Source organism: Pagrus pagrus (genome assembly GCF_965226575.1).
Source record: "Pagrus pagrus genome assembly, chromosome: 1".
Lineage (NCBI taxonomy): Eukaryota > Metazoa > Chordata > Actinopteri > Spariformes > Sparidae > Pagrus > Pagrus pagrus.
In genome coordinates, this window is record NC_140185.1 from 16380084 (window position 1) to 16404415 (window position 24332).

At 41.9% G+C, this 24332-nt stretch overlaps 1 protein-coding gene across 1 annotated transcript in view; it reads left to right on the plus strand.

Moving 5' to 3' along the window:
* otog (otogelin) overlaps positions 1-24332 on the plus strand; it is a gene marked incomplete at its 5' end in the record, with an annotated part of 53383 nt that overhangs the window by 4861 nt on the left and 24190 nt on the right. The window contains 20 exons of the mRNA XM_084372162.1: positions 743-844; positions 1440-1597; positions 2909-3030; positions 3176-3384; positions 3961-4091; positions 4225-4331; positions 5072-5181; positions 6307-6432; positions 6693-6801; positions 7178-7224; positions 8023-8168; positions 9094-9226; positions 10731-10908; positions 12542-12666; positions 12766-12978; positions 13794-13959; positions 15026-15100; positions 15453-15496; positions 15817-15982; positions 23686-23793. Coding sequence (XP_084228288.1) covers positions 743-844; positions 1440-1597; positions 2909-3030; positions 3176-3384; positions 3961-4091; positions 4225-4331; positions 5072-5181; positions 6307-6432; positions 6693-6801; positions 7178-7224; positions 8023-8168; positions 9094-9226; positions 10731-10908; positions 12542-12666; positions 12766-12978; positions 13794-13959; positions 15026-15100; positions 15453-15496; positions 15817-15982; positions 23686-23793 — 2575 coding nt within the window. The remainder of the gene's footprint in view (positions 1-742; positions 845-1439; positions 1598-2908; positions 3031-3175; positions 3385-3960; positions 4092-4224; positions 4332-5071; positions 5182-6306; positions 6433-6692; positions 6802-7177; positions 7225-8022; positions 8169-9093; positions 9227-10730; positions 10909-12541; positions 12667-12765; positions 12979-13793; positions 13960-15025; positions 15101-15452; positions 15497-15816; positions 15983-23685; positions 23794-24332) is intronic.

A 24332-nucleotide genomic window follows, 5' to 3' on the forward strand; every position in this document is an offset into this window, starting at 1 on the left:
TGTTCTTATGGCATGAATGTTGACTCCTGACCTGAAGCTGAAGCTGTAGACCAGACAGGCGTTCTGGCTAAAGAGGTCCACAGTTTTCACAGCTATCTTCAGATGCCATTTCTGAACCACTAGAGCGTTTTGTAATGTGGCTTCAAACAAAGCAACAAATGAGCCCTCTCTTTTACTTCCCCATCACAGACTTAACAGAAGGAAATTAGCTTTTATCGGATTCATTAACCCCCCCATCCCACCTCCATCCCCATCCCCCAACACCAAAACCCCTGTATGGTACCTATGCTTGTGTGGGACATGGCTGGCTGGGCAGACAAGCTGTAAGTCCACTGAGCAGATGGTGTTACTGCAGGATGAGCAGCCATTGTCTGGTGTTTGGTGGTGCGTTCAGTGACTTGAATGTTTTTTGGGGGCCCCGCAACTGGATATGAGTGCTGACAGATGTTGACTTTTAGTTTGCTAGCACGGATGCACAGAGAAAATTTGGCACAGTCAAGAAATGTTTTATCTTTTTTTTCTTACCTTTATTACCTGTGAAATACTAAATGATTAGAAACCAGAAGCACAAATAGTCATTTAAATTTCATTTACTTCATCATAATGGTTCGGTCGACCTCCATCAGGTATGATTCAGGTGCATCTAAATGACTGAATGATGAAACTTTGTGTGAAAAAACCTAAAAAGGGAGAATTGTTATTTCCAGTCCGATGAATTGTTTGTTTGTTTGTTGTCTCTCAGCGGAGCCATGTGTGTTTCCCTGCCTGAACGGAGGACAGTGTGTTCAGTCTGAGTCATGTGACTGCAGCGTGTTTCAGGCCACTGGACACAGATGTCAGACAGGTAAACCACACACCTGACATTCTTCTTTCTAGAGCCCATTTGAGTCAATTTAATGTTTTTCACTAAGTTGGTGGTGAAGAAATGAATAAGATGAAGTACTTTCAGTGTAGTAGTTTTTGTCATACTGCATTTACCGTGTCATGGGCAAAATTGCAGTAAGTGCAGCATCACTTGCACTTATTTCAAAAGAAATTTCAGTTTTGTTCCCTGCTCTTTTATAACTATTAGGCAAAATATATGTTTTGAAAGAAGGGTTGTTCATGTATATAATCAACACAATTTCTGGTCAACTCAGCTGCAGTTTACCTGGACAAAAAGTCTGATTCTGTCTTCTTAACAAGTAATTTGGTCCATCATATCAAAGCTAAAATCACATTACTGCCAGTGGGGTGAGATCATTTCCTCTGTTTCCCAAACAAATCAACTTTATAGTCATTATCTTCATATTTCTGCATAAAGATTTAGAGCCTTTCAACCTCTATTAGATTCTCCTCCCATGATCCCATGCTGCTTACGTTAAATTACATACTGTGCATTTAAGTGATGAGAAATTCTTTCATAATCATTTATTTTCCACCCCAATTCATCTGCCCAGTTCCAAATCCTGGCTTCGAGAGGGAGATGACATGCAGGACGTGGGGCCAGTACAACTTTGAGACCTTTGACGGCCTCTACTACTACTTCCCCGGTCGGTGCACATACACTCTGCTGAGGGACTGTGAAGAAACCACCCAGGCCAGCATCGTCGTCCAGGTCAGTTCAGACTCGACGAAATAAATCCTCCCGACTAGAAGCTGCCCAGAATGCTTCGGTCCGACGCCTGCTCCCAGTCGAGGAACGCTTGGACTCTGTGGCGTCCTGCTCTCAAACACACTCTCCTTTCTGACTTCTGCGAGGTTTAGTCTCTGCCTGAGGAAAAGATTTGCTCTGAAGATTAGTGAAAGCTATCTGGTTATTAGAGTCAATTACCATTAAATACTGCAATTACCCACTATGCCTTGAAAGCATCTGCAACAGACCGCGACTTTGTTCCCCTGAAAAGGCAACAGATACTGTATCCGTGTATGGGAAAACCAAACCAAAGAGTGAACATGAAAAGATCCAAATGCATTATGATTATTGATAGTACATTAATACTGATATTAATAAAGAGGAGAAATTCATAAACAAACAAACAAACAAACAAACAAAAATAACCCCAAAAAACTACAATGCTTAACATGTAAGAAGGAGTTGAGAGGACGTTTTCTTTTGCAGTAGACAAACCCAACACTTAATCATCAACAATGCCATAAAATGGCAAATTGGTGTGTGTGTGTGTGTGTGTGTGTGTGTTACTTTTAGGGTTGAGTTTCAGCATTTTAACTTTTTACTTGTTGTTTACATTTCTTCAGTAGCTAGTGTTGTATCTGTGGTTTGCAGAAAATACATTACAGATACTGCATGATTGAAATAAAGTACAACCCTCCCCTCTGCTGACGTAACTTTCTTTAACCAAAGAAAATCAATCAGATAAGTTAAAACAAAGGAAAAAAAATCAGGCCAAAACAATGCATGGTTTTCATCTGTTTTTAGGCGTTGGTCGACATGCGCTCGGTGTCAGTGTGAAACAGATACTGTCATGTAGGCCAAAAAAAGACACATGCAGAAAAAAACATTCAGAGGTGCACTAAATTTCTATTATGTTGCTTGGTGCTTCAAACAACATCGACAGCCTATAGCGTCACAAGCACGTCATTAGTGTTTGAGTCAATTGTCCCGCTGCCAGAAGGGGGAGACACATCTTCTGCACTGCAGGTTTAAGTTTTAGGTGTTTGCAAGTTTCTTTTTATGGTGTTGTGAAATGAACTGAAATGATGTCTGAAAGTTAGGAAAACCATTGAAAAACTTGTTATGTGAGGATTTGTAGTTGATGGAGGGAAAACATGAAAAAACACTGGTATGATCCTTTAAGAGGTATAATGCATGGCATGACACTACAACAGGTTTCAACACAAACTGTTAACTGCTTCCTAAATAAATATAAACATGCTTTGTTTCCATGTTGCGTCTTGCTGCTTGCAGGTCCACAATGACCCGGGCTGCAGCTCCGCTCCCTACACCTGCCAGCGATCCGTCAGCCTCTTTCTCCCGTGGGAGGGTGAAGTTCGGCTGCACGCCACCAACGTGACCTTCAAAGGCCAAAGGTCAGCGATATAACACAACACACAACAGAGCATCCTCATACTCCTTATATATTTATTTCCACTTTCTCCTTTTTAGGAATTCTTTATATCAGGATTGACAAATTATTTCAGTTTCTCGTGGTGTGTTCACTGTCTCCGTATTTAGTTTGCAGCTGCCTCATCACATCTACGACCTGCAGCTGGAGCAGATCTCACAGTACGTTCTGGTGACGCAGCAGCACGGCTTCACGCTGGCCTGGGAGGGACGCAGCGGCTCCGTTTATATCAAACTCAGCCCTGAATTTGTGGGCAGAACCTGTGGCCTGTGTGGGAACTTCAACGCAGACGTCCAGGATGACCTGAAGACGAGTTATGGTAAAGAACGTTTTGTCTGTGACGTGATCCAACAGTTAGCAGTGTCCCGCAGTGTTAACGTCAGGGTTGGGGAAAGGGAAAGTCCTCTAGTTGTCTTGGGTTCACAGATATTTACACAGTAGTTTAAGTCATCACTTCTAAAATCTGACCGCGGAGCGTGAGAGCAGCTCAGCTTCCTGTCGCCTGCATCTATCTGCATCTTAGTGGATCAGATTGTAATCAGTCAGCACTTAACCACACAAGAATCCTGGTGTACACACATCCAGACAGACTGCAATCTGATCAATCCAAGACTGAGGATGTATTCAGGTACACATTTTCCTTCATTTACAAAAGCATGATAATGCAACACATAAAGTCCACAGATAGTAGGTGAGATGACTGAATATATATTGTAATATTTGGATCAAGCCAGGAATCAGAACAATCCAGCCTTTAAGAATGTGGACTTTGTCTGGGTGAGAGGAAAACCATGTCCAAGTCCAGTTGCCCTCCTTTGACGACCTCGACATTGTGATCCTGTCTTCATTTCAGCAAATCAGAGCTTTTACAAAGCAGTTTCTTTCTCCCTCCCAGGTGTGCTGACTCATGACATAGAAATGTTCGGGAATAGCTGGGTGGAGGCGGATCCACACGAGGCCCGATGTCCCATGGTGCCTTCTGACTTCCCCTCACCCTGTGCTGCAGTGGAAGCTCATGTCCTGCTGGTAAGGGGTTTGATACACATCCTCCTTTGACATAAAGAGCAAATCCAACACAAAAAACTGACTTGAAACAAACTTGTTATTCGTGATATAAATTTTGCACGAGTGAAAAACTGTGTCTGTTTTGCGGCTGCAGAAAGTGGAGGAGGTGTGTGCGATGCTGCTGGATCCCCCATTTCAGAGCTGCCACGACTTCGTCAGCCCGCTGTCCTACATGGCCAGCTGCTCCAACGACCTCTGCATGTAAGAGCACCAGGTTCAGAACTGCCTGTTGAGATAACTCGTGTTCCCTTTGACCTGATTCTGGCTTTTGATGAAAGCTCAGGGGCTCAAATCCATATATATATGTGGGAATATAGCTGTAGTTTATTAGATCTTGTGATAATGTGGAGTATCCAAAATGGAAAGGCTTCGTCCTCAGGGGAGTGTACCACAATTACGTGTATTTGTAAGTATTTTGGGGCATCACTCATCTTCAACATATTTTTTTATCTTCAGCCAGGTGAAGTGTATTGTCCATGTGTCCAAAGCAGAATGTGAGCACTTCTGTTAGTTTCTGGATTGAAACCCACTCTCAGCTCTCTCGGTTGTGTCTCTCGGTGGCTCAGGTCCACGATCCTGAACGTGCCCCTCCTTCTCTGAGTAACATTAGCCCCGGCTAATCTGTTTCTGTTAACTCACAGTGATTTGGAACAAAGACTACGGCTAAAGACTTTACTGTGTTCAGAAACAAATGTACCTGATCAGATTCACTTGCATGATGAACATCACTGATACAAACGTACTACAACAAACTTTTTCATCTACAGCTTTACATTTCAACACTAGTTTGAAGATTTATTCATTAGCAGACGGTCCTCCAGCTGGTGGGTAGTTATTTGTTTTAGCTGAACAGTCTGATCAGTTCAACGTACCTGCCTCTATGACCACACCTCTCCTGGCTTCGCTCGAATAGTCCTTCTCTGTTTGTTACTCTGTTGAAGGTCGGGTCCCAGCGGTGATGTGGTATGCCAGGTGTTCAGCGAGTATGCCCGGGCCTGCGCCCATGCTGACCACCCACTGCACGATTGGAGGCAGCACATTCCTCACTGTGGTACGTTTTTCCAGGTGTTTTTAACTGCGTGCCACGGAGGACCAAGAAGCTGCACGTTCAAGTTTCTACCGAACTCTACAGCAGCTGAATTTTAAACTCAGTTCCCGGTCTTGGGAAACATCAAAAAAGAAAAAAATGAAAAAGAAAAAACATTGGAAATACAGTATCCTTATCTCATCATTATGCATTATGTGGAACAGAGGCTAGCAAGAGGGAATGGTGCCTAAAATGACACTAAGGTAAAACAAATTAAATAAAAATTGTCTGTTTTGTGTAAAAATTGTCAAAATGTAATCACTTTTGATTCAGTACTTTAAGCGGCGTGTGTTACAAATCAGATGTTTGCTTTGTTGTAGCCGTTAGCTAAAGAATGTTAGCTAGCTAGTGGGCACAGGGGTAGAAATTAGTTAATACATCTTTATTTCATTTTATGTAAAAATGTCTATGTAATATTATTATTTAGTTTCAATCCTTTCAGTGTTGCCTGCCACTAATATTATTTTCATACTTGCGTAACCTACCTAATATTAGCTAAAGAACTGTTGCTGTAACATTAGCCTGTTACCGTTTCAGAGTTAACTGAAAGTTGCTGGAACAGGTAGGCACCACATTTTAGTCAATCTTGTATAAAAGTTCTTAATAGGTGATTAACTTACATTACTTTCTTTCAGTCCCTTCTCTGGTACCCACTTAAGTGATTTTTATAGCTCAGACTGCTGTAGCCTTGCTTACACAACTGATGCTAATGTCAACTGCAGCAAATGTACAACTGTTCCACGTTATCTATTCATGTCATGGTTTAGTTTTAATAGTCAACATGCAAACAGGGCTATTCAACTTATTAATTTACTTCACAGTCTGCAGTGCTTAGGTTGATCACAACTCAGCTGGTGACCATTATGAATTATAAATTCATTACAGTATAATATTAACAACAGCAATCATGCTGTTGTTGACAGATGTTGGCAATTTAAGGCCGTACTTTGTGGTGTTGTCTTTAGGCGGCTGCTCTTATGTTAGCTGTCAATGTTTTTCTGATTCGTCTGCTGCATGTGAAATCTCTAGTCTCAGTCTTCTCTGTGTAAAATGTTTGACATCTGTGTTGTGTTTCATTGTTGTGACCAGTGAAGCAGTGTTCCTTAGGTCTGCAGTACAGGGAATGCATCAGCTGCTGTCCAGCGTCCTGCAACCTGGAGCGAACATGCATCGACAGCAAGCTGGCCTGCCTGGACGGATGCTACTGTCCTGAAGGTGATTTTGCATTTAGATTCTCTCATCTTTGGTGTTGTTTATTACCCTGGAAAAACTCCCCGCAATTGCATCCTTTATTAGTTGTATTTATTGGTTGTTTATGTATAAATTAACCACCTTTTAAACCACCTTTCCTTAATTGTTCACAACTTTTGCGTCCTTCAAAAGTCTTAAATCAATATCTAATCCTTAATTAACGTGATATAATCTTTCATCTTGTCTGATGTTTTCATCTGCGTGTTTCTGTTATCTCTCCTCAGGTCTAATCTTCGAGGACGGAGGCTGTGTGACGCCCTCCGACTGTCCCTGTGAGTACCATGGCATGTTTTATCCATCTGGACAGACGCTGCAGGAGGAATGCAACAACTGGTGAGCACAATTAACCTCTCTCTTACCTTCTACATCATTTTAACAAGACTGTAGATGAAGAAACTGGATAGCAGCTTGAATTTACCTCTTCAAATACTGTTATTTTATCCCATAAAAATGTTTGAAACAGTGAGGAGTACCAGCTACTGATGAACTTCTTTCACGCCCTTTGCATCTGTCAGACCATGTTGCACTACATGTCTCAATGATGTATAAGAAAACTGGATATTACCCTGCATAATCCATACAGTCCTTTTAATCTTCTCTGATCTGACCACCTGGGCTCAGTGTCCAGTCCAGTTTCTGCCGGCGATGCTGCTGATTAGCTCGGCCTTTAATGTTACCCACCTGTGGACATCTCTGCTTTCTGTTTCAGCACATGTGTGGGTGGAGTGTGGAACTGTACCGACTACAGCTGCCCAGGTTTGTGCCCTCCCTTGGTGGGTGGTTACATTTTTTACTCAAACTCTGCTGCTGATCAATTCAAAGAAGCGTGGTGATGGGAGGTGATTATTTTATTAGAGAGAAAGAACAAGCATTTTAAATTAAATCATTAAATCTTATTAATCACACACATTCGCACGAAAATCTGCTCAAACGCAGGACCTTCAGACATGCATTAGTTGGATAAATGACAGGGCTACCATACAGCTGGTGCTCCAAGCAGTGCCTGGGAGGTGAAGTGGCACCTCTCCAACTACACACTGTGGTCTGTGCTGGACCTAAACAGGCAACCTTCCAGTTCCCAAACCAAGTCCACATGGACTGAGCTATTACTGCTCTTAAAGGAAGTTTCCTGACCGGGAACTGAACCCAGGCTGCGTTGGTGAGATGACGAATCCTAAACACCAGGGACATCACTGCCCACTATGCACTCAACAAGTCATCTCTCCCTCAAGCTTCCATTTTGTAGTCATGTAACCCCTCTGGCTAGGGAGCAAGAAAGAAGAAAGGAGAGATTAGGGTAAAAAAACAAAGCTCGCTGATAAGGAATGGGTAAAAAGAAGCACTCTAGTGAGGGAGCAAGGTAAGGAAATACACAGATAGGACACAAGAACATAGAAAACTCCCTGGTTAAACAAAGGAATCTAACTTTTCCGACAACATGGAGAGACCTTGAAAGACCATTGAAATGCTCTTGAACAAGTCGCCTGCCCAGTAGATACCACACTGTGGACTGAACAATGGAAATAAGTGAAAATGATCTCACTCTCTCCACAGGCGAGTGCTCGGTGACTGGTGACATGTATTTTCAATCCTTTGACGGACGGATCTTCACCTTCCCTGCAACGTGTCAGTACGTCCTCGCCAAGAGTCGCAGCTCAGGGAAGTTCACAGTCACCATCCAGAACGCCCCCTGTGGAGCTGTGAGTTATGTTCAGTCTGCATTATTGTTTTTATCTTTTATTTTTTGAATTCCTTCTTGTTGAATTGCGATTAACTTTCTTTCTTCGACATCCCTCGCACACCTCTCCCACTTTATTCTCTGCAATCAAACTGTTCTGCTGTCTCGGCTTACAGGTTCACGCAATTTGTCTGTCATGTAGATCATATCATAATTTAAGTGCTCAATAATCCTCGCTGAGTCCAGGTCATTTTTGTTCAAGAGCCATGCTGCGACTCAGAGCAATGAAAGCCTTGAGGAAACGTCCCGATCAAACTGTGGCAGATAATGAAGACGAAAAGCAACAAAAGACTGACAGCTTCTTCACTCCAAGCCTTCAATTTCCCAGCAGCCTTTGAGCTGCACAGCAAACAGGGGGCGATGGAGGGGAGGAGGCGAGATATAAGATGTCCCACTCATCAGAGCAGAGGCCTGAGACCTCTAACAGCCAACTGAACAGGATTACCTTATCTGGCCTGACTGACAGAGCTGTGGACGGCTTTGTAGTGAGGAGGGAGGTGAAGAGAGGCACTGGAGGGGTGGGGGACTTGGACAGAGAGAAGGTTATGCGAAAACAGGAGGTGAATGATGGGAAGAGTAGAAGGAGGAGGGGGTTGCTAAAACCTTTCGGCTATGGGGCTCTGCCACTTATGAAAGAGACGATTCATAGAGGCAGATCGCTTACTGTCAGCAGCGTGCAGGCTTCTTTACTCTAAAAATATCGGAGTGGCAGAGAAACTAATTGGTGATGTGCTTCAGTACAGAAACTACAACTGTTTTTACTTTTCTTCTCCTTCTTGTTCTCTCTCTCTCTTCCCATTATTTCATTTCAGTGTGTGTCCTGTTGTGTATCTGAATTGCTGCTGTTTGGGATAATACTCGCATGCTTTATCTGGTCTCCGTTGCAGAATTTGGACGGGGCCTGCATCCAATCAGTTAACCTGGTTATTGACGAGGATCCAAGAACGGAGATCACACTGAGTCACGTCGGAGAGGTCTTCATGGCCGGACAGTACCGCATCTCCCTGCCGTATTCTGACGGTAACATCTTTTATCACCTTCCAGCATTGTTCACATCCAGTGTCTGACTTCTTTCAGCACTCTGCTGGTCATGGCAGAGAGGGATTGAATGACCGCTCTGCTATTGAACAGAAATTTTCCCAATACTTTACTGGGTTAGCGCTCGCATTGTGTTGCACAAAATGTGAAATCCCTCTGAGCATTACTCCCGTTTCACACCAGTGTTTACATGACTGCGGCATTCTGTTGATCAAGTCGCTGGGCTTTTGTTTGTTTTGTGATGAACTGTGAGAATGATCTGATTTTTGGTCCCTCGGGGATAAAAACAACAGTAACACTTACAGCACTTTGTGTTCTGTTGCAAATCAATCAATCAATCAGTCAGTCTTTATAGGGCCTTTCATGTACAACAGAAGTACAAAGTGCAATAACACAACATGACATAAAGAGAAAAAACATTAAATGTAATAGTAGATCACACAGATCAAAACTAGTGTTGAAACATGTTGTCAAGTAATGGTTTAGTTTTTCCGAAAATGAATGAATAAATAAATAAGTAAATAAATAAATAAACAGCACGTTTGATTCAATTGTTCAAAAGCATTTATAAAGAAAAACTGTCGATGATTAATAATTCCAGCATCTCAAATGTGAGGATTTGCTTGTCTGACGACGGTAATGTCTGGGGAATTTTGTAAGGGTCATTTTTTTTCTCACTATTTTGTCATATTTTATTAACTAAACAACAAATTGATTAATTGTCCAAATAATTGATAATCATAGTCTGTGAATGCTAAGTTAAACAGACATGGCGATATCACCCTCTAATATTTCCATGAGCTTCACTTCACTTCATGAGTTTGAAAGCAGAAAATGATTCACTGATCTAAAAAGTAAACTTGGTTTTCTTTAGGTTTCTTTATAAAGGTACAGTTCTGCACTTATACAAAGAGAAATCATCAGACAATGATGGATGGAGTTTACTTCTACATCACTACAAGATGAAAAGTGAAACCACTGAAGTTTTTGATCAATATTAGTGCTGTGAAATAATTTTTTTTTATAAACAAGTTTTGTTTGTATCATTGACTTACATAGGGTGTATCCCAAGTCTCTGAAATTGCATCCATGTTTCCCTCACTTGCAGCTTGGTCCTTTCCACCAAGGATGCGTGGAAACCATGCAAAGAGAGAGGAAACTAGAAATGTGCTTTAAGAGAGATGAGATGTCTTTTCCTCTGAAGTGTGAAGCAACATTCAGCCATCCCTCCTCGCGCTTCACTCCTCACCGTAGGAATAAGAGCTTTGGGACAGCCTGCAAATGGCCGACCAGAACAACTTCAGGTTCAAATGAGGATTGAGGAGTGAGGGGATATCAAATTAAAGACTTGGGATGTACCCAGAGTCCTGCTGACATCCCAGTGCTGAACAGATGCCAAAAGATGTAGCAATGCGCCACAAAAGCACAGGGAAGAAAACACAAGCTTATATTAATTTAAACAAAGTGTCAATGTTCTCGTCCACAGACATCTTCCACATCCAGGAGCTGTCGTCTATGTTCCTCCAGGTGAAGACGGCGTTCGGCCTGCGTCTGCAGTACAGCTGGAAGGAGTTTCGCCTCTACCTGCAGGCTGAGGAGCTGTGGAAGGATGACACAGTGGGCCTGTGCGGCACCTTCAACGGCAACATTCAAGATGACTTCCTGTAAGTGTGTGCCCGCTTACCTTTGACCCCTCCCGCGCCCCCCGTTAACCCCCCCTCTGATGATTAAAAAGAGTGAGCATACTCCTGTTTCAGAGGCAGAGAGGGAGGTGATGGTGAAGTGCTCTCTCTCTCACACTCTCCGTCTGTAATGCACACTGGCGAGGCGGCTCGGCATCAAAAGCCCCGCTCTCTGATCAGCTCTTTTAGGCGGGCCAGATGAGCGCCCAACTGGACACGCCACTTCAACAAGGAATTTACTGTTAGTGGAATAGGGGCTCCACTGTACCGCATCGTAATGGCTGACCATAAAGGGCGGATGTTGTCTAACAGCTGTAAATGGATATACATCACAGTTGGTGACTCAAGTGGTCGTATGCTGCTAGAAAGAATCCTCTTTACCTGACGCTCTCAGGAGAAGACTAAAATGATGACTTGCAGAATCCTCTGTTTAATATTTTGACTTCATCTTTGATGCCAAGCACCGACTCTGCTGTTTTTTTGTGTGTTGCTTTAGTTTTATGAGCCGTAAAGCTACAGTAGTTACATTTTATTGGTTAACAGCTATTTTAGACATAATTAATAAAAACTGGCACATTAAATGGCTCAAACAATCTGGATAGTAAGTCAGGAACAGCGATAGCTCCTTTCCTCCGCTGTGCTGATTTCCAAAGTTCACCAGGTCCATCTGAGAGGCGGAGGCAGAGGTGGGACTGCAGACGGGGCTGCTAGGACAACACTTAGTTTGTCTTTAAATTTGTGGCCACGCTGATCTGTCAGTGTATTTAATTTGATGAAGAGTGTTGCTTTACGTTGGTGAAGACTCTCAGTCATCCAGGTCATGGTATATCTAGGTGCCATATGAAGGCAACTGGACCTTCTTGAGTTTTTTAAAGATGTTCCCCCTCTCATCCAAGAGGAAGAAGCCTCTCTGTAATGCATACTGTAAGGCGGCTTGGTATCAAAAGCCTTTCTCTCTGATCAGCTCTTTTAGGTTTCTTCCTCTCTTGGGTGAGAGGTGAATTGTTTTTGAATCCCCTTAAAAAGAACTTTTGAATGCTTGTATTAACTCTGACGTTAACGACTACTGACGCGGTGTTTCAGGAGCAGTGTTTTCTGTGAGAGAGAGGAGCTTCTGTTGATTGGACTTTTTAACTTTCAATATCTTTTATAAGCACAATAACCTATATAAAACACTGAAGTAAAGGAAATAAATGAAAAAGTATAACAGGTCGCCTTTAACACTAAAAACACTAAGATGTAACATGTAGATCAACATGCTAGTAACTGCAAATAAGCATGTCAAAGCTGTTTTTATACAGCAGAGGTCCTACAGCTGTTACACTCAGTACTGAAACAAACAAGCAAACAAAACAGTATGAGGTTCATTTAGGAAGCAGCAGTAGTTAGCATTGTTGTTGCTTTAGCTACAGTTAATGTTAAGCTAGCTGTGTTGTTGTAATGCTAGCCGTCAGCATGTTAGAGGACCTGCAGCAGCAATGGGAAAACTCACTTTTACCCTGGTATAGTCGGGTTAAACAGGCTCGTCCTCGCATCAGTTTCACTGTATGATAAGCAAAATGAGCTAGCTGTTTCATAGCTTGTGGATTTGAATCTGTGTTTTGTTTTTGTGCAGGTCTCCGTCAGGTATGATAGAAAGCACTCCTCAGCTGTTTGGAAATGCCTGGAGGATCTCGTCGGCATGTTCGTCTAGCTTGAGTACGCCTCAGCTCGACCCCTGTGACACACACCAGCAGGCCGGTCAGTTTCTCTTCCTCCTTTAGCTTTTTGCTGTTTCAGTGGTGTTTCTAAGTTTTTATGTGTGTGACGTGTTGTCTACCGGCTCCTTCCCCTTCTCAGTGGCCTACGCCTCAGAGATGTGTGACGTACTGAACCAGGATCTGTTCTCTGCCTGCCATGAGTACCTCAGCCCGACATCTTTCCATCAGCAGTGTCGCTCAGACACCTGTAAGTGCGGGACGCCTTGCCTCTGCTCTGCGCTGGCCCACTACGCTCACCACTGCCGCAGATTCTCTGTCATCGTTGACTTTCGATCGCAGATACCGGACTGTGGTGAGTATTCAGCATATTTCTGATTCACCTGTCACTGTTACCTATGCACGAAATACATATAATAATGAACTGAAGGAAGGCATGGAGCCACAAGGTGCCATCCTTTAAATCTGAGTAACCAACCATGTTACTTCTCATCACATAAAACGTCATTAAGTGACGACCTGGGGATGAGACTCAACAATGAACTACCTTTGATAAATTGCCTTCAATGATGTCACTTGAGCTAGCGTTAGTTTGGGCTGAACATTTCAAATATATTCTTTGTTGGAGAAGGAAGTGAGCTGCCAGACCTTTGTAGCTCCTCTTCTCTGAGACTGAGACTACCCGCTTGAGGCTACATTAGCTACTACTGGCATAACACACCTGAATCTCAGACTAGACTGTTGGCAGATGAGTCACACTGTGGGTTATGCAGGTGCCAGACTTCATTTTGAGTCTGACATTGCTTTAGTGGTGCAATGCTAAATAGCTTGATTGTGCTTTTAAGACCAAGAAAATAATGTAAAATAAACTCTTCAGACTTGAAGAGATAAAGTTAGAAGTTTGCTGGAGAACATTGGGGAGAATTTAGCAGTTAAAGAGCTCAGAAGTTCGTACAGACCAAAAGCAAAACTAGAAGAGAGTGAAGATTAGACAGAAACGGGACTTTAAATGAATGAAAACGTTGCTCTGTAATTGCTGGATGTGTGAATATGCTACTGTTTGCACAATTGTCCACAATAATCACACAGCAGCTTCCTGTTCTGTAGGTTTATGAAGTAACATGGAAATATGAATCTCTGTCTTTTTGTTAACGCTGTCCTTCTCTGCAGCGGTCACCTGTCCTGCCACCATGCAGTATGGCACCTGCGTGTCGTCCTGCCAGCGCCGTTGCTCCGCCCTCTCCGTCCCGCAGCACTGTGGGGAGGAGTGTGAGGAGGGCTGCGTCTGCCCTCTGGGATCCTTCTACAACCATCGAACACACACCTGTGTGCACAGGTAGGGCTGAGGGGGCGGGGACTCTGAGCAGAAGTAAACGAAGAAAACAAAAATATAAATCGCACAAAATTGATATTTTTGAGCAAAATAGCAACACAAGGAGAGAGTAACAGCTACTTTTATGGACATTAAAATATTTTACAGTATTTTGAGACTATCGTATCGCAGCTCCAGCTCGGCCTGTTGTGGAGGGTTGTGAAGCCTGTTAAACAGCTAACGGGCTGGAGTCACTCCACCAGACAAATCCTCTCAAAGTGATATTTGTATCTGCTCTGAAGTTTAGGTCAGCCTTTAAGTGGAAAGCCTTGTATCTCTGCTGCAGACGTTACAGAGCCAGAGGACCTCAGTAATCGTGCTCCCCCTTTCAGCCTGCTCTGCCCTAGAAGACATGCAGCTTAATTCCTCTTAAATGTCCCAGGTTTTTACATCCTAGTGCAGTGCAGTGCCTTACTTACCATGTGATAGAGTTACATCAAGGAATTCACCGTGAAACCCCCCTTTCATTCCCACTCGGGCTTGGGACGACACAGATATCTGATAACCAGTGAGAAAGAATTTGTAGTACAGAGGCCGATGTGTGGCGCTGGCCTATATGTTACAAGGCTTTCAGCCTCCGCTAAACACGTTTACAGCAGCGCAGATTGACTGCAATTTCATGTTTTTGTAATTCGGATTCAGTCTAAACAGATGAAGTTTTTTGAAAGAGGTTTGGTCGTGGATTCGGCACCATGAGCGCTAATTTCACCTCCTACAGCCCGCTTATCTGTCCCCTATCCACTTACCTGTAATACTCTGTTTAAGGTAACACAAAGCCCTCTTTAACATAATTCTTTCCACGTTAGTGAACAAACTAAGTAGTGTCTGGTTTACATCACTCAAAGCCTGATGTGTAATTTCGGTTTTGGAAGGTTTCTGGAGATCTTTTGACATCTAAATCAAAGCTGTCTGCTCATGCTTGTGTTGAACCTAACAGAGAAGTGTTGCATGTGTCACGTAGCTGCATCAAGTGATCTGAATCGGCATTTGTGTGTTCTTTGTTTTTTTTTACTGGTGTGTTCTCCTTCAGGAGCGAGTGTCCCTGCAGTTTCCTGGGGGCAGATTATGAACCGGGAGATGTGATCATGACGTCAGCAGGTGTTCAGTAAGACCATCTCCTCCGTCTCTGTCGTCCTCATTTTACCCCTCAAATCATTCCCACATTTTTCCTGACTAATGATGTTGATTGAAGAAACACTTTTCACAAACTTCAGTCAATTCAGTTAGCAAACAGTTAGAGACGACAGTGGAAAACAACTGGAGTTAGTTAAGATAATCAATTACTGATGAGAAGCTGCAACCAGAACAGTTTCATCAGGACAGAGACAAAGCTGTCCAGATGAACTCACTTTATTCAAGTGCTCACCTCTCATCTAGTTTCTGGAATTACCTTCATCATCTATCATCATCTTCATCACCATCATGATCATTGTCCTGTCTTTTCTGTTTCCTCGCAGACTCTGTCTGAACGGTAAATTGGTGTCCCAAACTGCAGACAGTGGTAAGTGACTTTAATCAAACACATTGTTCAGTTCATTCATGTTATTTGTAAGCTGAAGTGATCCAGTGCTTTGTTCATGTCACATTACTTTGTATTAATCTACAAGGATTATAAAGCTGTCTGCTTATACATGACAAACAGAGGCACGTCAAACCTGAGTCAACAACGTCATCTCTCTACCAGTCTTACAGCATATAGGCAAAATAATAGAAATGATCATAACCATAAAAAAAATAAATAAAAGAAGGTGTTTGTCGAAGGTGAGAAGAGCTGAGTAGAAGTCTTCATTAATACAGCACCTTCTTCTTCTCCTCTTACAGACAGGTTGTGTCCAGCTGGTCAGCTCTACCAGAACTGCTCAGAGGGGGATGATGGCCTGATGTCTGGAAGGGGCGTGGCCTGCGAGCACACCTGTGAATCCTACCTGCTCAACCTCACCTGCTCGACACATGAGCCCTGTGTGGCTGGATGTACCTGCCCTCCTGGGTGAGTGATGCCTTCCAAAAACAGTCACTGAAAAGTTAGTTGTGTCTGGAAGTTCAGGACTGCCAATATTACTATGGAAGAATTGAATCTAGTTGATTTGACGTTTTTGCATGCATGATGTATGACAAATAAAATCTAATTTAATGTTTAAATATGATATCACTGCTGGCAACACTAAAACTCAGAATGACAAATCATTTTCAGTTCACACCCCACTACAGCCCTGCCATTATAAAACTTCATCGTCTTGAAAATAAAATGCAGTGGACTATTGCTTTTATTCAAAATTTAAAAAAGCAAAGTTCCTTATAAACTATACTCTCGAAAGTTTTGATATCAGCAAACAATTATTCTTTATCACATCTCATATCACCTTTTCAACATTTTCTCTACATGATGCAGCCCTCATTGTTGCTGACTTGCCCCGAGGGTGACTTCTGTAGGGTCTGACATGTTTGCAGTCGACTTGTTTGTCACCCATGAGCGGTAGTGCCTGAAAGGTTGCTGGTTTGAGTCCTCACAGCAGCTGTAAGATTGTCGTCACAGCACTTCCCTCCGTGGTTAGTCTTCTCAGTCAGCTGCCAGGTATGAATGTGTGTGCATGCATGAAGGTGAATCAGTCTGATGTGGCAAGAAGTGTGACCTTTTTATTCTTGGTAAATAAAGGTTAAGAAATGACTGTGTAGGTCTGCTGAAATCTAAAGCTCTGAGTGTCCCAGGCTGACTGTGTCACTGAAGCTGGGATCGGCATGAGTTGGGCTGCAGGCTGGTTAAAGACTCTCTAAAAATGTCACACGAGTCAAGAATAATCATCCGATCCTCCTGCTAACGGGGCTGGGTGTCTTCATACAGACAGGACCACTGCTACCCATCAGTACTTAAAGATAATTCTTATAATACAAGGAGTCATGTTGGAGTGTTTTTAACGTAGCGTTTTACAGATTTTTCTTGGATTGATTGCAGAATCTTTTTGGTCCATTTGCAATCGTCCAACTGTGGCCAAAGTTGCCAAATTTGCTCGTCATTTTCCTGTTTTTATATTGGCTTCAGTTCTTCTTGAACAAAGACTTCAGGACAAAAGCGTTTAATCAGTTTGTTAATCTGTTTGTTATGAGTTGAGCGGACTTCAGGTTGGATATAGAACTAGTTTAAAGACTTCTGAGCCACATGTTGATCTGCTGAGATTTAAAGAACTTGGTTGTTTTTTTTTTGTAGTCCACTGCAGTTGTTTCTTTACTGCTAAAAGCCATATTTTTTGATGAGTCTTAGATCATCTGTAGGAGACAAAAGTCCTTACAACCGGCAGACGAGGTGGACAGACATCATGGAGTAGATTACAGTCATCTGATCCCTGTAATCCCCTCTGGCTGTCGGCCTGAAAGGAGGGTTAAGTGGTTTCATTCTGTGACATCAACCAAGAGTCATCCTGATTACAATATGCACAGACAGGGGTCAGTTTAAACATATCCTAGCTTATGACACTTTTGCACAGATTGTATAGCTGACTGATGGCCCCTCTAAACCAGACAACAGAGGCCCTATGTTTAGCAGTTAGCAGAAACAACGGGCATATTGGATTATATCAGCTTGAGATCTCCTAAAATAATCAGTGGTGCCCTTAAAAGGTGCCATTTGTAAGAAAAGTTGATTTTTGAGTCTCATTCCCAATTCGTCAAGAACGCTTTGAGATTGTAGGACGGGTCAGCCGCCAGCCCAAAGCGTCATTATTGGACGAGTTGGGAATGAGACTCAAAAATAAACTTTTCTTACAAATAGCACCTTTGAAAGGTTTATTTTGTACTTGTTAAAGAAAGACCCAACAGAAGAGCCACACCACATAAAATGATGTTGATAACAACTAAATCTAATTTATTGAGGTTTTCTGTTTTCATCGGCCAGTTACTTTCACATGAACACATGACAAGTATTTTGATAAGGATCAGTGAAAATCGCAACATTTCACAGTTGAAAAATCCAGTCAACACTGCAGTTAAACAAATTTCGTGTGGCCTTTAACCTCTTAGTAAACAGCCACTTTATAAAGAAAGGTAAGTTTAATCAAGAGTAAGAGGTCCCAAGTTTATGGGTCGTTAGGCCTTGAGCCAGTAGGGTATAACTTCCAAATAGATGGGTTTATTATATTTTGCAACCATGGTTAAAATCTGTGAGATTGAACAAAAATCACCTCAAGTAAAAAAAAAAAAACTTTATACAGTCTTATTTTAATGTATAGCCCATTGAGCAACATACAATATGCCGATTTTCTATCTATAACTTAAGTTTTAGCTTAGTTTATTTACATTTCTGTGTCACGCCCAATTTCTAGTCCATCCCACTTGAGATTACAAGACACTGCTATTGTACAAAAAGCATATATCTTCTGGAAATAGAAATACAAAGAGCAGAAAAAACTCAAAAGTACTAACTGTCAGTCTCAATTTATTTAATTTAAGTGAAACATGTACACTATAATTAACCTTACCCCTTCCTCAAGTCAGTCCTTGTCTTAAAATAGCAGCAATTTCTGAGTGTTGCAGCGCAGTGTTTGGTCATGAAACACAGCGACACAGAGAAAAGGTGAGCCGGGTACAGAGATACCTGTTAGTCATTTTGAACCTGCGTCACATCTGTTGACTTCACCGCTGTGATTCATTTTTTTCCACTCGCCACTTCCAGCAGGATGACCTTTATGGTGATTATAATCTTGAGAGAGTTTGATAACTCCCTGGAACCTGATAGTTTGTGAACTAATGTCGTGGTAAATATGGAGACAAAGAGATCTCATTCAGCTCCATGATGACAGCTGTATTAATAAGTGCAGTGATGGGTTCAGTTTTGAGGATAGCTGGGTTGTTTTTGACAGAATTTGAGTATGAATCATATCGAATATTTCAGGCTCAAAACTGAATGAAGTTGATTATTCCAAATTTTTTCAGATGGTGCATTTAAGGCTGTTGGGAAAATTGTCACAAATAATAGCCGACCGTGAAACGTATTTGTTGGATTTATTAAATATGACACAATGAGAAACTCTGCCATTTATAGAACTTTTACATTATTTTATGTTTTCTAGCTGCAGATGTTGGTGTCTGTGTCCTTTTTTCTTCATTATCATCAGTTATAGGTGATAGCTAGCTAACACTTGAGGGAAGCAAGGAGCCAAGATGGGGAGATGCAAGTTTAATGACAAATGGTTGGAGGAGTATAAGCTTTGGTTGTGGTTAGTGCTGCCAGGAAATGAAGCAAGGGATACTTTATGCAGAAAGACTTTCACAGTAGGGACTGTGGGGTGAAAGTGGTTGAATCCCACTAGTGCAACTCATTTGAAACTTCTTAACAGTCTGCATTAAGCAATTTCATGCCACCTTCAGAAACAAAAAGAGCTCCGATGCTACAGGTTCTTCACATATTGCCATTCAAGCCAAATGATGACATTCATTAGGATCCCATAAATTATTTTTATTTTCTTTCTCAGATATTGTTGAGACATTTTTTGGGTCTTAAGGTGCACAATGTAGTTTTGGGGAAGACATTTTAACTAGAGAAAGATCTTCACTGACTGTTTATGTCTTTTGTTTAGACATCTTACCTCATCATTGTTCTTTATACAATGCAGCACCCTCATACTTTTTCTTTAGCATTGAATTTGACTTTAAAATTTATACAAGAAACCTTTGAAAGCTACTTTTCTTTCACCTGTGAGGAGCATAACAAGCACCTTGCACTTTTTCTCATGGATTAACATGAGCCAAAGATCGATAAAATATCACAAAATACAAAGCTTTTTACTCATTACTTTATTGGCCTGCTACACATGAGCCCATGTCTTCAACTTGCTGGCTTTGGTTTCCCTTTTTTAAACCAGACAGCAGATGATAAGCAGGTGTTCCCTCTGTCATATTAATACCACACTTAGATGATTATCGTGAAAACAGGAAAAAAACCAAATCCCAACTCAAAGTCAACTGCAAGGTATTCATCTGCAGCCGGACTTAAAAACTTCTAATGGGAAATAATTAGCTGAGGTGCTGACAGGAGAATCCATTGTGTTTTCATTCACAATGGCACACTTTGTTTATGATCAAAATGTAGACCATTCATTCATTCCTCATTCTGTGACAATTAGCCCAGCTGAACTCATATGAACCTGAAGTTTCAGGTGCAACACAGGAGCCTGCAGCATACCAGAATCTGGTTCTGGTTACAGTACGTACATACATACAACCATAACAACCTGTTATTTGACTGTACACCATCCTGGAGAGTGTAATGACCAAATACAGACTGATACAGTACGGAATAAAGACATAAAATAACATCAAACTCACAGCGAAGATGCAGTTAGCCACACTTGGTGCTTTTGGGAATTGAGGTCATAATGAGGTGCTACAACAAAACCTGTGAGTATATCTTAAATTATTTTATACATGAAGTCAGCTGTGCTAAGGCTCGTCACCAAGCTCTCCACAAACTGTTGTGCAAGCCTGAATCCACCTGGAAGTTATGTGCCTGTTTTTTGCGATAGACCCCTCCCATTGCCATGCCTCTTTTTAGCCAGTTAGCATGAGCACAAACACACCGTTGCACACACACACACTTACTGACCCTTTATGTCAAATTTTTGCCACCTGGGGAGAAAACGACTGAAGCCCTTAACGGTCATGGGTCAAACACATAATTTCCTCTGTTTTCCCTTGATAAATTAAATTTGATTTGCTTTGTTATTTATGTCATTATTGCAGAATAACAGATGTTTTCCCCAAATAAAAAGATAATTATCATGAGAAAACGTCTTCATAAGAATAATAAGAATGGACCATTACAACACACATTGCACTGACGTGTGGTTTTGGGAGTTTCAAAGCAAATCAGATGAACTTTCTATAAACTTTTGCCATTTGAATGTTTTGACTATTGATTTGATATTTAAATTACGGCTACTGTAAGGGATAGGTGTCGCTGTCCAGTAGACTACAACCTCTCGATGGCCTTGGGAAAAGAAACTACCCATATTGAGTAGGTCTTTGTTATTTAACTCATGATCTCAAGATTACAACATTAAGAAAAGATAATTGAACCTATGGCTTTGAAAATGTGGGCAAATGTTTATGGACCAACCGACAGACCAACAGATTGACCTATACAGTAGAGCGGCTGTCTGTCAGTACGTGAAGCTTTACCTGATGTTCATGTAAACATAAAAGAAAATTAATAACAACATCAGCACCACTTATTACATTGTTTTCTGTCCTTCAGCTGTTTATCTCACTGGCCTACTTTGCAGGACCTGGAAACTGTGTATGATTTAGCATGTTTGATATTTATACCATAGGCCTAAGTTGGCACCATTGATGAGTTCTCAACAGTATGTGTGACGGTTTCTGCTTTTGTTATCTGGCTTAATTAAACCTGTGAACTTCAGGGGTGTGCACAACCTGGAACAACACCAGAAGCATCACAGACTACAGTCAATCCATCGCACCGCCTGGCTCGCCTGTCACCGCTCTATGCAAATGCATCTTCCTCAGTCACTTTTACATGGTCTGATAAGATTAAATTCAAAATGAGGTCTGTGTTTATGCGGATTTATTCATAATGTGCAAGTACGTCGAGAGAATGAATGTTTTTTGAATCTTTGATCAAAGTAATTGATACGGCAGCTTGGCGGCCGGAAAAAGGAAGCTGTTAACACCGTTTTATCTGGGGTGTAACTCTACTCAGATGAACCTGAGGTTTGTGGCGGGACCATTCAGTATGTCACTTCATTGTCTGCAGCCTCGCCAGTGGATATAGCTCAACCCTGGATATTACAAGATACTTATCAGCTTCGTCTCGCGGAGTGGAAAGCAAATGGAGGCATCCGGACAAAGACTGTTTCTCTCTCTATCTCTGAGAATCCTAATTGTCTGGTTTTCTCATGTAGCTAACGAGTGTTAGCGCTTTTCATCATCACAGTCGCCCACCCCTGAAACTCTCTCCCTCTTGTTTCCTGGCATCGCTCCACCCTGGAAGCCAACCTGCTTTGGCTCTGCCTCTGTCGCTCTGTTGGCAAAGACCAGTCCTCATATCTGGATTAGAGATGAACACAGGAGCTCCAAAAGATCATTATGCTATAACATGATAGCAGCCTGTTAGCCCTCAGTTCAGGAATAATAACCAACATTGCTCCAAATTAGACTGTACTGAGATATGAAGCTCTTTTATTGGCCTATTGATGATTCAACAAGCACAATCGGATATTGTTCCTGGGACATCATAATTAATGTTCCTCCAGGACCATCATACTGCTGCAACTGATCATTGGCGTTTTTGTATTCAGGACAAAGACTGGGAAAATACGCACATGTTAGAAGTTGCCTGTTGTAACACATGGTTAAAGTTGGTTTAACCCAATCATGTTTTCCTAAACCTAACCAAACACTGACAGAAAACTGAAACGAAAAGGAAAAGAAGTTAACTTAGTGTAAAGATAATGAAGTGATCAGTTTAGCAATATGTGCCAAACTGGGTACAAACCCTGGTTGGATGAGGGTCCTGTACCTGTACTCATTCAACCACAACGGCCTGCTCCGAAGCAGACTTTGCCGCTCTTGTTGAAATGATGGTCCGGGAACATGAATTACAATGTTCAGGAACAACACCGTCACAAGTGGCAAATGTCTGACATCACATCAACATGATTGGGCAGTCGCAATGGATTATGATTAGTTAATGATGTTCCAGGAACAACAGATGAACCATTAAGCAAATAAATCAACGTATTCGTACTCTGATTGGCTTCAATCACATCTCTTCAGGTGGGACTACTTTTTCTCATTGTCTTTGGTCTGTTGATCAGAAGTTTGTCTAAGACCTCATTGTACCTCAATGATGAAAAAGGTCATTAGGCAGTGACTTCCTGAACAACCCTTATGACCTTTCCCCTAAGATTACTAATATCAGTGTTTCATGTTCTGCCACCTCTATGGTAAAGTCTAGTTGGGTTTCATCTACCTAAAACTATTTGGCGTTGCTGTTAGGAATCGATCGACTTCATGGTGACAAAAAGCAAACAATGGTGACTGGACACAAACTGTGGTCTCTGATGACACAGTCACCAAACGTGAAAGAGTCAGTTGATTCATCAATTAGACAATCAACAGAAAATTAGTCTGCAACAATTTTGGTAATCAATATGATTGTTTTGCTCAATTATCGAGCAAAAACGCCAAAGATTCTCTGGTTCTCTTTCTTAAATCTGAGGACTTGCTGCTTTTGAGGAATTAAGGAATAAATATGTCTCATAGATTATCTGTATGTTTTCTTGCCAGATTCACTTGTGGTATGCAGAATAAATACTGTAGAACAGATGCCGAAACGATATATTGTTAGCCAGCAGCGTGCCCTGTCTGACCAGCCCATTTGGTCAACATGGGCACCGGAAGGAAACACGCAGCGCTTCAGAGTACTTTGTGGTGCTTCTGCCACAAAGCAAATGATTTGAAGATTTTATCTTGGGCCCTGATAAACTGTGATGTCATCTTTTAGTCTCTTTGTGGTGTGTCATCACAGGTTAGGTTCTATTTTAGCAATATGTTTCCATTAAATGGTTTGCAGTACTTTACAGCAGCCATTTGTTGAAATGTGGTGGATGTGTTAAAGGAAACATTCCAGGAAGTCCCACCCGAGTGTTTTGTCCTCAACAACTTTGTTTTTGCCCCCAGCTTGCTAAAACATGGAGACGAGTGCTTTGAACCTGCATCCTGCCCGTGTCTATGGAAAGGGAAGGAGTATTACCCCGGTGACAGAGTCTCCTCCCCCTGCCATCAGTGGTGAGTTTGTGCATTTCTGGAGCCCGAGCCAAATATAAAATCAGATCAGGCTTTTATACAAAGTGATGTTCATGGACACATAATGTCTGGTGTTCCCATATGATTCTGATGAACTTTTTTTCTATTTCTTCCCTCAGTGGGTCTTCATCCATTTTGTCATGGCGCACAAATTTGTATTACCCTCACCAATCATCTGCCAACAATATCTGTCAAATTTAAGACAAATCTCCAACAAAGCCGCTAATTTTTCAAAGTCAGATTCAGCCTGAAAGCGCTGAGTCCTGAGATTGTCAGAGCAGCGAAAGTGGCCACCTGATATCTATAATTCTCCGTTATCACAGGACAGAAAAAGGCCAGGAAAACAGAGCAGGCCCTTGTATGACTCTTTGATTCCCTCAGCTTCAGAGTGTTCATAGCTGGTGAAAGGAAACACTCTCCCAGTGATCTCAGTCATTCTCCCATCCTTCCATTTCTTCTTCAAGCCATAGCCAGGGAAGAAGATGTAGATGACAGCCTAATAGCGCAATGAGCGGTGATTC